The 14,697-nt window shown below is 36.2% G+C and overlaps 2 protein-coding genes across 4 annotated transcripts; both read right to left on the reverse strand.

Moving 5' to 3' along the window:
- Positions 1-598: 598 nt before the first annotated feature.
- On the reverse strand, positions 599-6,305 carry LOC108953624 (histone deacetylase 6-like). Of its 2 annotated transcripts, XM_065162452.1 has the most exons (7): positions 5,567-6,305; positions 3,366-3,544; positions 3,088-3,271; positions 2,899-3,002; positions 1,485-1,586; positions 1,219-1,390; positions 599-1,119 (listed from the first exon to the last, which is right to left on the reverse strand). In XM_065162452.1, exons 1-2 carry the CDS (start codon positions 6,134-6,136, stop codon positions 3,419-3,421), a joined length of 696 nt encoding a protein of 231 aa, XP_065018524.1. In that variant the 5' UTR covers positions 6,137-6,305; the 3' UTR covers positions 599-1,119; positions 1,219-1,390; positions 1,485-1,586; positions 2,899-3,002; positions 3,088-3,271; positions 3,366-3,418. The 2 variants fall into 2 exon arrangements, with proteins under 2 accessions (XP_065018524.1, XP_065018523.1); XM_065162451.1 differs by having other exon boundaries at positions 599-1,390.
- Positions 6,306-6,973: 668 nt separating this feature from the next.
- Positions 6,974-14,148, reverse strand: LOC103974907 (chaperone protein dnaJ 10). Of its 2 annotated transcripts, none has more exons than XM_065161925.1 (10): positions 14,043-14,148; positions 13,434-13,539; positions 12,687-12,746; positions 12,055-12,137; positions 11,678-11,843; positions 9,534-9,663; positions 8,400-8,558; positions 8,146-8,312; positions 7,879-7,959; positions 6,974-7,318 (listed from the first exon to the last, which is right to left on the reverse strand). In XM_065161925.1, exons 2-10 carry the CDS (start codon positions 13,518-13,520, stop codon positions 7,247-7,249), a joined length of 1,005 nt encoding a protein of 334 aa, XP_065017997.1. In that variant the 5' UTR covers positions 13,521-13,539; positions 14,043-14,148; the 3' UTR covers positions 6,974-7,246. The 2 variants fall into 2 exon arrangements, with proteins under 2 accessions (XP_065017997.1, XP_009388085.2); XM_009389810.3 differs by having other exon boundaries at positions 14,004-14,143.
- Between the last annotated feature and the right edge of the window lie 549 nt (positions 14,149-14,697).

Consider the following 14,697-nt stretch of genomic DNA (forward strand, 5'->3'; position numbering starts at 1 on the left):
GTCACAATCAACCTCACTTATACTCCATCATCCCATATATGCCTTATTTAGGGTTTCATCCTCTAGTATTTCTCGTTTTATCTCTCGGTGGTCTCGTTGACTTTCTCCATCTTCGAATCACAGTGACAGGTGCTATTAATTTTTGACTCGTAGGTAACACATTGATCCTCAGTTATGTTATTGTTAAAAGGACAAAGTTTAGATAGATTCCATAAACAACCAATGAACTCTTGATTTGAATTAAAAGTCAACCCTTGTAGTTGTAAATTTACTTTTTTCTCACTAACTCAAACTTACTTCAAATTTCATCATTTTTACTTAATTGATTTTCATTTCGATAAATAAATAATTATATTTCAAAAAAATTATATTTTTATTATATTAAATAATACTCAAATGTGAAGTTGACCTATCATTTATACAACAATACACTAATTAATTAATTCAGATATCTCAATAGAGATAAATAATTATTTAAAAAAAAATTATAAGGACATGCTAACACAGACATGTAAAAAAGCATTGACTTCGCGACTGGGATACTACATGATTTCTCACTTGGCTCTTTCGCAAGAAAAGAGAGCATGCAACAGCCTTCTACACAGTCAAATACATATTAGCATATTTCCATTGCCAAGCACGATACTCAACGACCGACCTAAATACATAATTCTCTTGGGAATAGCATTTCATGCTCGCAAACAATTTCATATAAGATAGTAAAGGCAAGATGACCTTTCTACTGCACATACCAACGCTAAACTTGGAAATTATCCAGTAACTACAGTACAAGCTTCTATAGTCTTGCATATTGGTTTTCCAATGCCAGACGGCAGGAATGTAGTGAGCTAGATGAGTCTTCGCTCATAGTCACCAGCCACTGTGATGTGTCTCACCCATGGAAAAGCTTGGTATCCACTCTTTATGATACTTATGAGATACCGGACCAGGGTAACCAATATAATAGATGCATCAACTACTGGTTCATATGGTAGTTTGATATGGAGACTCTGAAAGACCAAAACACCAGCATCTCAGAGGTAGTGAAATATAGGATCTCAAACTTCATACGTATAGAAGCAGCCTTCTTCTCGGGAGCTGCTGCTTCAGCTGTCATTTCTACATTCTGCCCGACACATGTACTCCCACGTGTAGCAAAGAATCACACAAGAATCATGAAGAAAAAAAAGTTTAAATGTAAACTTGACTTGATGGCACCTCATATTAATCCGGAAAGAGAAGTTACATCCCGTACCTTTCCACCAGGAAAAGATTTTATTTTCCAGACTAATGCATCATTCTCAGGTGCATATGCAGCAGAACCTATGATAGGATTGGTGGCTTCTGAAGTGACGGGCAGCTCAGCTCACTTACCACGTTTGTCGCAGTGCTGTTTGGTAATGAAATGATAACATAAGTTTATAGGACGGCACGAGTTAATGGAATGTGCAATCATCTATGGCAAAATGAAAGTCAGCTAGCACCTCCTTTCCTAAAACTTAAAACTGACTTTTCGCTTTTTCCATGATCTGTTGGTGACTTCTTGAGTGCCTCTTGACTTGAGCATCCCAGATCGGAGGCTTTACCTGAGTGACCAGAGTCAACAAGAGGTGCAGGTTAGATAAATGCTCACAAAACTTTAATTTTATAGTGGAGTATTAAATTATAGAATCCTTCTTCATGAAAAGTGAAATTTCCAAGTTAACAAGAGTGCAGGGGGTAAGGCAAGGATGGGAGGATGAGGGAGGGGAGGAGGGGAAGAATATGAGGAGAGGAGGGTATGGTATTCCAATCCAAAAATGAGACCCAGTACATTTGTCATCAATTAGGACTGTATCGTACATATCTTACCCAAAATATAAATCTCAATCAGCTCAAAACTCCGATAGACAGGAGTTAGGACGTATTTTTAACTGGAACAAGTAACATGTAGATGGAAATGAATTATCTCTAAAAGATGTCCAGAATTGCAAAAAGAAGTCTCTAAACTTAATCTAACTGCAAAGCAGAGAGCATCCTTAGATCCTCTTGCTGCATTTACACCAAATAGAAAGTATTTTTTTTTACTTTTTTATTTCTTTTGTTGCATTTGCAACATATCTACTTTGGGTTGTCAATGAAAAAAGATGCTCACTCAATTCTTTTTTCCCTTGTTTACAAACATTGCTAAAAGTAGGTCACTTCTAGATATTGGTCCAAGGATATTATAAAGAAGCGTTCTTAACCTTTGCCAAGGGCACTCACACTGGCATCCCCAAATTGAACATGATAAACTAAAATGTTTATCCTATCCTCCTCTAAATATTGTTTATGCACCTAAACTGCTTCGCATGTAAGACAATGATAAACTAAAGATAAAAGAGTTTTTCATAGACTGTTATATACATAAATTTGCAGATAATTCAAGGACTTTGCAGCAAAATAATTGATCTTATTAATAGATGCAAGAGAACAACATTTCCTCGTTAAAGTTTCCCTTTCCATCAATATAACCAAGGAAACTATGCTTGGGGGTGTTTAGTCCAGCATTCCAATAACGAGGTGGTTCAAATTTTTTTTTTTATACTGGAAAAAGAATATTTCCCTTGGTTTCCCATATATCAATTCATGCCATGTGTGTTAAATGGAAGTTATTAATGGATTATCTTAGTTATTAATGGATGAATCTGCACCCTCGTACATATCATTACAATGGAAGTTTACTCTTCATGGCCGAAATGCGGTTTAACATTAAATTGCAGATAAACTATGGCATCAACCAATTGTTAAAAAATGATTAATTAAGTGGTAATGAGCTTAAAAATGGCACAGACAAACAAAGAGGTTCATATTCTCATCAAATCTATGCCACAATACTCCAAATGACATAAGAATAGAAATATAGGAAAGAAAATGCACCTCAAATATGTTCTCATTTCCGATGCCCCAACAACATCAGAATGGATAATCTGTCAATTGCTGTTGACAAGTATATTGACACTTTCAACCATGGCCAAAAGCACCTTGCAAAAGAAGGAAAGAGAATCCAGAGATTATTTAGTGAACAGTAATTAACAGGTATCCCCACAACAGGGACAAATGACTTACTTCATTATTGTTGTATCACAATTCACAACCCTTCACTGCGCTAAGACACCGTATTTGTGACAGCCATCAGAGACCTCTGTGTAACTTCTGTCTTGTATGCATCTGTCTTAATAAACTCACCGAGAATCTTAGCTTCAGTGTATTGCAGGTAACCAAAGTCCATCATTTCGTTGAGTAACTCATACTGTCCACAATATACAGAGGATTCTATTTCATGACTGCAGAAAATGAACAATAAGAACAAGAAAAGGAGTTCCAAGATTTGGTGTTCACCGTACAATGTAATGTCTATAATGCACCAGTGAAAGGATAGCTTCTCCACTTACATCTCTTAAAAATTCCTCCTCCAGTTCTTCAAAAAATGTGGCGAGATGAAGATTTTGGACTCTAAAAAGGAGTTGCTGTCCTTATAAATTCCCCTATAATCCTCCTCGCAAATCATTGGGGGTAGCATCACCTGCCAGGGAAGAGGGGGAAGAAGGTGAGGCATCACCTGTCAGCAGATCTATAGGAATTTCTATTTGTTTTTCTAGAACTATTTTGTTATATTTTATGATGATGATGTCTTGTGAAGATTATGACCATGAATTTAATTTTTGGAAATTATATGGAGCACACAAATTATTTAATTTTACAAATAGCTTTTGTATTTGTATTGAGGGATCATATGAAGCGTGAAGTTTAAATTGAATTATAGATCCCTATTATAAAAGATCTATTCATTTTCCTCTCATCATAGTTGAGATCATGGTTATTTTGCTGTTCTTTTACCTTTTAAAAATAAACTAGTTGATTGAGCCATTATGGAATTTGACAATTTACTTAATTGGATCAGTTGTTTTAGGAAAAATACATATATTTGAACCCGTTTGGAACCAAGCACTGGGCCAAATTTGACCCAGCTGAGAACCTAACCAGGCCAGACTGCATCTAGCCTAGTCAAAGGCTCCAGGTCCAACAGGTGCTGACCTGGTCTGGCACCCTGACAACCAACTTGAACCCTCGAGGCAGCTTCATTGGGAACCCATATGGCCCAGAAACAAGCAGCCCAGCCTACTGCAGCATCGACTCAGTTCAGTACTGAATTTATAAGTTTTGGCATGTTGTTCCAGTTCAGTGCATTTGGAGCATACTACATTCTTTAGTGCACTGTTTTAACAGCCAAAGAAACATGAATGCATCAGATACAGAAATGTCAGCCAAGCTGCTAACAGAAACGTAACAATTAAGTACTTAAAGACACCTAAAAACCAATAAAATAAACAAAACAAAGATGATTTCTTGGGTTGAGATGACAGCATGGTTTGTAATACCGTACCGCACCGCTCGGTATGTACCAGTATGATAGAGGACTTGTATGGGAAGTACATTGGTACACCTTGTTGTCCTGCATGTCGGCATGCTCAGCACATATCGGTATGTACCGTACCAATAGCTGATCAGTATATCGATACGGTACGGTATTCAGAACCTTGGATGACAGCTTCTTTGCAACATGATAGTCTCAAGTCCAAGTGGAGATCATGAACCATAAATATGTCAAACGAAAGATGCCGAAAAGTTCTCATGACAACCTTAGGTATTTACACCAAGAGAAAACAGGGTGTATTGGTGTAACAACCAATAAATAAGAAAAATATCAGACATTAACAACCCACAAAATTTTCTTAGTAGTCAGCATTTGCTATGGACTAGGCAAAGGGCCCTACTTGAGAAAGTTTAAAACATCAATTATTATGTGTTTTCAATCATAAAAGATGTCCCAGTATCCTAATCATAGCAATCACACCAAAACATGATTTTAATATATAAAATATGGATATTTGCAGTGCTTCCATTTCCACATCAACTGAAATGTATTCAGATGCTTCGTCAACCTGGATTTTTGGTCATGACACGTAATGTTAATAAATAAAAGAAGTTGTGGCGTCCATTGGAGCATCGTTGTACAAGCGCCATATTATTACTTTAACATAGCATTTGAACATTTTGACATCCAAACACTATTAACAATAGTATCTGTTGTCTTAATCAAAATAATAGGTGGTAAAGGGTTAGATCAAATATGTTTCGTTATTCTTAATTTTTTCTACCTTGGAGTTTGTGATCAAATATGTTCTTATGAATTAGAATATTGACCAGCTAGGAAACAACATGTGTTTCTAAGATAAGTATGATGAGATGAATATGTGGTTATGGTTAAAAATTAATCTCTGGATTGCAACGCCAGATAAAAGAGTGGAGTTGTGTTAGCCATCAATTATAATTCAAAACATTTGGGCAACCCTTTGCAGCGAATTCCACAAAGCTGTTCTTTCTTTGGCAAGTTCCAAAGCAAATATCAAGTTATCGAACCAAGTTGTAGACCTAAATAATTTAAATACACTAGCCGTGTGAAGCACGAGACTAAACTCATTTTTATATCCAAAAATCCAAGAAAAAGAAACTTTGGTATCGGGAATATGAGGAGTCGCCTTACTCTGTGGAACTTGAGGAGCTCGAGGATGCCGAGGACGATGTCGTTGACGTAGCAGAAGCCGGAGGCCCCGCACTTCTTGGCGTGGTGGAGACCGCCAGCCCAGTTGATGGCGATGTCAGCATCGCCGCGGTTGATCTTGACAGCCGCGCCGATGGAGCCACCAGCGGATGCCTGGCAGAACTGGAAGAGGCCCTCGAATATGGGACAGTCGTAATCGAGGTTGAAACGCTTAAGCTGGAGGGCGTAGGAGGAGGCGAGGGCGGCGGCGGTGACGGGAGAGACGGAGGCGAGGAAGTCGATGTATTCTTTGGAGTGGAAGCGGATCATGTCGGCGGCGGTGGCGGGGAAAGGGCGGGAGACCTCCATGAGGCGGTGTAGGCGGTAGTGGATGATGAGGTTGTGAGCCATGCGGATTCGGTGGGGCTTCATCGGGTGCCCCTGCCTGTAGTAGTAGTCTCCGATCGTCGGCTCGTAGAAGTAGCTCACCCGCCGCTTGGCCCAGTCCCCGCACGATGCCGACGCCAACGATGCTCCCTCACCTCCTTCCACCGCCGACGATGACGCCACCATCTCTCTCGCTGCGCTTTTCTTCTCTCTTTGGCACTCGACCACTCCTCGTCTTGTTCGAATGAGCGAGAGACAAGAGGGAGTGAGGGAGGGAGGGATTTGGTTTGGGTTGTTATGGACAGGGTCTAAAAATCAGATCAAGAAAATATGAAACCGCGCCAAATCAAACCCACTTTATTTTGGGGTTATATATATATATATATATACACACACACACACACGTATGAGATGATTTGTTTCCAATGAAAATTAAGAGTGTTTTGACATATTTCAAAATAAATAAAGATAAAAATTCTTTTTTCTCATATAACCTCATATTTAGGTATATTTATCATGAAAAAATAATAAATAAAAAAAGATGAAGTCTTACCAGATCACAATATTTTGGAATGGACTTATATATTATTTATTAATAAACTGAAACATTATAAATCTATTCAACAACATTGTAAAGAGGCCTGAATTAAGAAGGTTTTCATATATTTCAAAAAATTTTAATTTTTTTCTCAGTAGCCTTAAGCTTAAGTTTATATATTTTGAGAAACATAATATTTATATTAGTTTATTATTGAAGAATAGTAATAAAAATTTATAGTGTTTATAGCTACTAAACAAACTATGAGTAGTCCAAACCAAATCACTAGCTTGTATATGATACATCGATCTGAATCGAATTCTACGTTGATAAAAAAACAAAATTACTTTTAAGGTACAGCTCACGATAAAAAGGCAAAGGGGGCTTGTTCAAGATGAGTCTCAGCAAATCAATCAATATCTGTGTTAAGCTATTGACAACAAATAACTTGTAGAACAGAAACAGAGAAAAAAAATTCTTGGAGCATTCAACGAGGAAAAGAAAAGCTGAGAAGAAATTTCTTGGTTCATCGCACAAGATTTATCTGAAAGATAATGCCAAACATCAAAATCTTTTATAAATGTATGACTTAACATCGACAAAAAAACTGGATAAAATCAAGCCTCGTGCCGCAAGACATGAACAGTTGAGATAAATTTACCAACATATTTCCAGCAGTAACTTTCTCGCATCAGTTGCCTTCTTCACCATGAACATCACTCACAGCAAATCATCTATGTGTTTCACAAGGCTACCTCTTATGGCATGAGACCGCCGGTGCCATCCTCAAGGCGAAGACTGTTCTCTCTCCTATAAAGCCCTTTAGCACCCTGCTCAGAAGAAAATATGACATTTAGAGTTTAGACAAACTTGCTCACCATGATAACTGCAAGTCACCGTTCTGTAAGTTCATCTAGTCTATTAATAATAATTCTCAGGTCAGATTCAGAGTAGTGTAAGAGTGAAAGTTAATAAATGGCATGGAGTTTCTTATAATATATTTGAAAAATGTCGTATCACCATGCCTAAGTCGATGGGAATGCTAACATAAACTGAATGATTAGAAATGCGTAAGACTTATTAACCCACAATTGTGCTGGAAATCCTCTAATTACAAAGATGGAAGCATTCAAAATCTACTCAAGGTATGACTAATGAATGAAATTTTTTTAGTAACGCCATGTGCAGAAGTTTCTTTTATCTAAAAAAAATTGATATATGCACTATATATATATATGTATGTACGTATGTATGTATGTTTCTAAATGCTACTGGTTTATATCTATTATTCTCTGAGTCATCTAATTGTAATCATCTTACTGAGATATTGTCCAGAAAGGAAGAAATCAGCATTACAAAAATGCTCCTTTGGGTAAAAAATTTCACATACTTGGAAAATTGTTCCCATCTTCTTCAGTGCTCTGGCTCTGAACTTCAACACATCCTTGGAAACACTATTATCTTTCAGAACCTGAACTCAACCAGACATTTGAATTTAGCTGATGGAAAACACTAAAGAACAATCAGGATATTCAAATATGCAATTGATGCAATGCCTCCATAACAACATTTGCATTCTTTAGTAATTATTTATTTTCACATGTATGCCACATTCAATGCAATATGTTGCATGGACATATAAGACAATGAAGCTTACTGCTTGGCAAACATGTGAAAGAGTTGATTCTATGTCTAGCACATTTATTTTCCACAAAGAACCAAGCATCGCATCCTTTTTCTCTTCGAAGTTCTTCATAAGGTCCTCTTCTTCAGACCCCTCAAGTTTTTTCATCCCTTCCTGAAGCTGTATTAGTGCAACAGCACCTAGATTGAGAAACAATTTGGATAATGTTAGCGGAAGCCTAATGACAATCAAACCAAAAAAATATGGAAGAAAAGTCAGGTAAGTACCTGATGCTGCATTAACTTGTGATTTTATATGGTGACCCTTATCTCGTACCCACTCAGCGATAAATGGCATGCCCATATATCGCCTGCTCTTTCCAATTTCTCTCGCAGATTGTCTGGCATATATATATCCAATGGTGTGGAGCATAGCCTCCCCAAAAGCTGAAAATTAGTAATTTCAGTTTTGCAGGTGTGATTCAAGGAAAGGGAGTAAATCCAGTAACATTCTCAATTAAATCTCATCCACGAGCAGAAAGTATGCACTATATGTAAGAGTAAGAGAATGCATATTCCCATTACAAGCAGAGAGATCGTGTTTTACTGGTTGTTTAGATTACAAAAGAGTAACCTTACTTTATGCCAAGGGATGCCATGAAACTATCACCAATACAAGATCTTGGGAGAATCAACACGTGTAGCCTTACCTCTAAAAGTAGACTGTAATTTCAGAACCTGAACACCTAGAGGTTGTAAGAAGCAACCTTAACAGTTCATCCTGAAGATTACATGGAATCTGATTGTCTTTAATAGAAAGTTTTGAGTTCAAGTATATACATTACGGATGCAAGTCTAATGGGTGCCATAGCTGAGCAATACACCACATATGCATTGTGAGAGATAGTTCTTTGTTTAAGAAACTATAGTTCTTCAAAGAAACCATAATTGTTTAAGATCATATAACACATACAATACACAAATCAAATAAGTTAGAGATAATCATATATCAAAGACATAGCATGCATCCATTTAAATAGTGTGGATCTTTTTAACTGATCTAATTGTTTGGCATTGCCTGAATGGCTGCCTAGCACCTTGTGATTGCTAGATCTGCAACCACCAGCTAACTATAGTTATGTATGCCAAATATTGGTTTTTCAAAATCACTAAAATTTTACTATATTCAAGGTTGTGATACAAACATCGATACTATTTTCTATTCAGTAAACAGGGATTTGTGGAAAAAAAAAGAATTTTGTCCTCTCTCGGCCCCTTGTCTACTTTACCAGGTTGCTTTGACCCTTCAACTCTAATAATCATTCTCTATTTACTATCCTATCCATCATGAATTGCATGTGATAAAAAAAGCACCTAAAGGAAAAAGACAAATGGGAGTGGAGAAGAAGCTGAGAACTTTACCAGCTTGAGATAAACGACGAGCTTCAGAGCTGGCCCAAGCTGCAAACTGTTCTTTCTGCCCAGACACATAAAGATGAAGACGATCTTTCAGAACCTGGATTAGTTTCTGTTCCCTTTCTTTCTGTAATTCCTGCACTTGGAAATTGAAACTTATCATGGTATAGGCTTATACCATAAGCAAATCTATCGAGTAAGAGAGGTGAACATAATCTACACAAGAAAAGCACAGTATATTTATGATTTCTGAAACACATTGCTGACACGGAGAAGCGCAAATTAACATGCTAAACCAACACATATTTTTATTTTATCTTATTATTTTTAAATGATGATGACACAATAACATCAAAGATGGAACCATCAGCAAGAGCATAGCAGCAAATGTTCAACCAACAAACAGTAGTAATAAGAATGTGAATGGGAATCAGATCCAAACAACAATGAGCTTCAGCAAGAAAATCAAAATAGACAATATATGATCTGATTATGAAACAATCATTCAACTCACCATGCTACCTATATGTTTATACATTTATACATATGCATACACACATACATACATACATACATACACACACACACACACACACACACACACACATATGTATATATATATATATATATATATATATATATATATATATATATAACATTATAATACATTAAAAAAATCCCAATATGTTTGAAGCAATAATTTAAGTACTGCAAATTTCCTGGTATTCCGGTAGAAGATTCTTGAGCCATTTACGTACCAAATTTGTTACTTCCTTTGCATCTCATGCCACCTGGTTATTGCCTTACCTAGACTAGAGAAGTGAGGTCAGGAGAAGAGGAGGGAATGCTGGAGGAGTTAGGATAGGGTTATACATATTTTGCTCCTAGATTTGTTCTTTAATTGTCCTTTTATTTCCTATTTCTTTAGAGGTATCGGCGGCATGTCTCATAACAGCCATCAAGTAAAAAATGTGATGCTGGCTAAAATGTGGGAGTGCATCGACATATGAATCCTGGTTTTTTAGTACCTAGCAAGGGTTGCGATATGCCCTATACAGTTTGACACGGGCAGTCCGACACTCTACCAATATGCAGACCTGATTAATTTGGGGTGTAAATTCCAGTATAAGGCATGTACCATCCAATGTAGGGCATATACCACTCACTCTAGTCGGGCCTGTACCATCCAGAAAAGGGTGGTATAGGCCCTGTACTGGGCAAATTTTTCGGCCTTTTTCATATTTTTTCCAAAAGTCGGTATGTATCAATGTACCAATATTCAGTACATCAATATGGACTGGTACAGTACTGGTTTGATCCTTGACCAATGCATGAAATTATGAATGCTGGTGCCTAACATGTGCTAGGAAATTTCCTACATGGTGGTGTCCGACACTGATATGACATGGACATCACTAGAAATTTGAATTTTCATTATTCTTTAGCAGAATGAACCCATTTAGGACTCTAGTAGACACATTTTAAGATCAATAATATAAGACAAACTATGCCTAGCCCACACCTAACATTGCCTTTGCTAGATAAAATGTCTAGTCTGACTGTCCAGTTATAGAGGTAGCATGCTAGGCATCATATTCATTGGCGAAACCAATTTAGTCATATTTTAGTCATTAGTGTATTCTTAAAGAGTTCTGCTAGAGATCTGGTAGAAACAAGTGGCATATAGATGTTGTGGTTGCCTTGATGACATGGTTTCTACATCCAACAATATGGCTCACGTACTTTTGCATATTTTGGCAAGGATCATCAGATCATTTTTCAATGCTACAAATAATTAAGGAAAAATGTGTACAAAGGATCGCACTAGATAAATCACAAGTGTGCTGGACAAGTTGCCAATGGCAAATACTCAGGAGTGACATAGGTTCTTAAAATAAAAATGTCATGATGCAGAAAAAGTCTATTACAGCCATATAGTAAAAATGAGATGTTCTCATCACAAATTTCATAGCCTTAAGCTAAATTTCTTCAAGGTAATAAGTTATTGGAGCTATTTACCATTTAGTTAAGAATCAGAAACTATGATCAATTCATCCATAAAAATTCACAAATGCATTCTCATTTCAAGATAAAAATGTATTTATAAATTATTCCAAAAAAATATAACATTCTTTACTAGTGTCAGATACCTTAATTTTCTCTTGAACTCTTTGTTTCCGGGTTTCTGGGACCTGTGATTCTTCTTCAACTTCTACACAAGCTATGGTTGCTAAAGCTAGTTGTCCAACATAATCTTCAAAGAACTCACTTCCAAAAAGCATCCCAAAGACAGCAGCAGGATCTACCATGGAATCCCTGAGAGATACCAAAGGTATGACCATTGCAACATACGAACAAGGTTTCTTAGAATAAAAACAGATCCAGACAACTACCAACTTTATTTTTGAGATGCATTTGCTAACATACTTTAAAGTAAAAAAACAAAGATCAAGTTAGAAATTTTACAACCAATGTTTTCCATACAGATGATATGGAAAGTTAACACGGTTCTTCTTAATGGACATACCGGGGAACACCTTCCTTTCCATGCTTATCATATTCTTCACGTTTTGCAGGATCACTCAAGACTTGATAAGCCTCGCCAAGTACCTACACATTAAAACTATTTAAATCAGTAATAATTTAATGATGAGAGACATGCATTTTCAAAACATTAAAATAGTTGTAACTGTTTCTATTTGCAAGCAAGTTTGACCAATTTCCGGCAAACTGAATATCCTAGTGGGAATTTGCTCCATTGCCTCATTATCTTAATTAATATGTTGAGACCATCAACCATAGAGCAAAGTCTGTCATTTCCCTTCTATCATAAAAACAACCTTCGAGGGTCTGTCATTTGCAAAATGCTTTTCTTCTTAATAGAGTTATGAGGAACAGTGTGGCAGAGTAGAAAAGATATGCAAGTCTTAGGATGTTTTCTACACTGTCACTTCTGGATTATGAAAAAGGAAGTACCCAGTATTGAATTATTTCCATCATAGTTTCATGGTTCAGTGAATTGTAGTACTGTACTACAAGAAATGCAAAGTTAAGATGGGCTTAGTAGGAGGATTGCAACTAAAATAAATACCTGTAAAGCATCCAAGCAGAACATACATAATGTTATTAACAATGAACCAATCTCCACAAATTAAGCACCTGGAAGTTATGAGCAGCTTGTGGATCTCCAAGATTCTTATCTGGGTGCACCAAGCGTGCCTACAAAATGGAATAGACAAAGATTAGCAAATCTCACTTATCAATCAGTATTCATAATTTAAATTTAACTAATTCAGAGAAAATAAAAACCTAGGAGATCCAGCCATTCAAAGTTCAGCATCATGTGACACAAGAAATATCTGAAAAAAGAAATCTCAAAACTAGGTCATGAGAAACCTGTTTTAGCTTATTTAAGACCATGCATATGACAAAGACATTTCTTTGAACCAAGGAAAAAAATTCTAGAAAAAAAAAACATGAGAAGTCGTTAGGTCAAAGTGATCAATATTAAAGGACAAGCATGGTTAAGTGACAAATTGATCAATATAAGGCATATTTTTTTTGTTCTAGGTCGTCTTAGACAAGCGCAAAATGATGCAATTAGTGTTTAAATGAATATGTACAATGACTTAATAGCTCTTCATGGCAGAAAGATAAATTTGGTTTTGGGAGCATTCAGCTAATAGAAACTTGTAAATAATTCACCTCTAACAAATTAGGCCATTTTCAATAATATAAAGACTCTCCCCGGCCTTCATTGGCTGAGATTTGCGCACCCTTTCCTTTATTTTCAACAATTTATTTATTTAATTTTTTTTTTTCACAATGGTAGGAGGCAGGAAACCTGTAAACGATCGGAACAACCATCAATACATATATTTATAGGTGAAGAGATTCCCTTGTCACCTTGAGGTAATAGGCCTTCTTTATCTCAGCAGCAGATGCATCAACACTGATACCCAATATATCATAGTACTCGGTGTCCTTCACCATGGTATCCGATTCTACCTACCTGCAACACAAAATTCCAGAGGATATATCGATTTTTATTACCGGTGTATCCCATAACAAGTTATCAATTGATCGAATCAAAGTATCATAATGATTGATTAATCATTAGAACAAGAACTTGTCGTGCGCAGATTTATGTTTCTTTTTATTCAAATCGAATGCCAGATAAATCGGGATTCAATCCAGAACGAACATTTTGATGAATCGCAAAGATCTTTTCATGAGAAAATAAATGTCAACATCGACGAACTAAAAGCGCAAAACGATACGTCAGATCAGTAGCGAAAGGCAAGAACTCAAAGCCATAAGATAAAGACCGGTGTTCTTCCCAAACGCAAGGAAACTGGTCCTGGAAAGATGAGGGAACAGCGAAATGAGAACCATAGGGATCCAGCTTCAGGCGAATCAATCGCGGAAAGCCGAGGAAACGACGAGATCTTGGTTTTCTGAAACCGAAGGACGAACCTGGAGATTAGATAGAATATGAGAGCAGCACGTTCGGACCTCCGTTATTGGAGGGAGACCGGGGAAGAAATGGGAGGCAAGGCGTCGGGAATTGGAGTAGCTGCCCCTGGTGCCGAGGCCACAAAGCAACGGCGGACAGAGCTTCCAACAGCGGGAAGAGACACGCATGACACCACCTGATGCATTAAATACTGTGCCAACTGCAACCGTCATTTTCGGATATATATATATATATATATATATATATATATATATATATATATATATATATATATATATATATATATTTATTTATTTATTTATTCTACAAATAATATGTTTACTCTTTCAAATTTTAATATAAGATATATATTTCTCTAACGTTTCATATATATAAATATATACATTATTATATATAGGGCATTTATATTCCTAACATTTCAAAGTTTGGAAATAGTACATACATAAATCATTTTTTAAATATAACATATATAATATTTATACATTTCGTGAGTATATATATATATATATATATAATTTCCACTTGTATTAACTCTTATCCAATTACCTTAGATTAATCACTATTAATCATGGCTTTAGGAGGATAAAAAATAGTATTAAATACTTCAAATATATCTTATGTTTCTACCGATCAGTTTATTCTTAGTTTTTTAAACTTAAAGTTAGAGATGTAAATAATAAAATCATTATTATC

Source organism: Musa acuminata, chromosome BXJ3-8 (genome assembly GCF_036884655.1).
Source record: "Musa acuminata AAA Group cultivar baxijiao chromosome BXJ3-8, Cavendish_Baxijiao_AAA, whole genome shotgun sequence".
Taxonomy (NCBI): domain Eukaryota; kingdom Viridiplantae; phylum Streptophyta; class Magnoliopsida; order Zingiberales; family Musaceae; genus Musa; species Musa acuminata.

Coding starts and splice junctions, on each gene's coding strand:
- LOC108953624 (XM_065162452.1), bottom strand. CDS start 6,136: ATGGTGGCGTCATCGTCGGCGGTGGAAGGAGGTGAGGGAGCATCGTTG. Junction 3,545..5,566: donor AGCTCCTCAAGTTCCACAGA/GTAAGGCGACTC, acceptor CTTCCCTGGCAG/GTGATGCTACCCCCAATGAT.
- LOC103974907 (XM_065161925.1), bottom strand. CDS start 13,520: ATGGTGAAGGACACCGAGTACTATGATATATTGGGTATCAGTGTTGAT. Junction 11,844..12,054: donor GGAAAGGAAGGTGTTCCCCG/GTATGTCCATTA, acceptor GGTATCTCTCAG/GGATTCCATGGTAGATCCTG. Junction 7,960..8,145: donor TTTCACATGTTTGCCAAGCA/GTAAGCTTCATT, acceptor GGTTGAGTTCAG/GTTCTGAAAGATAATAGTGT.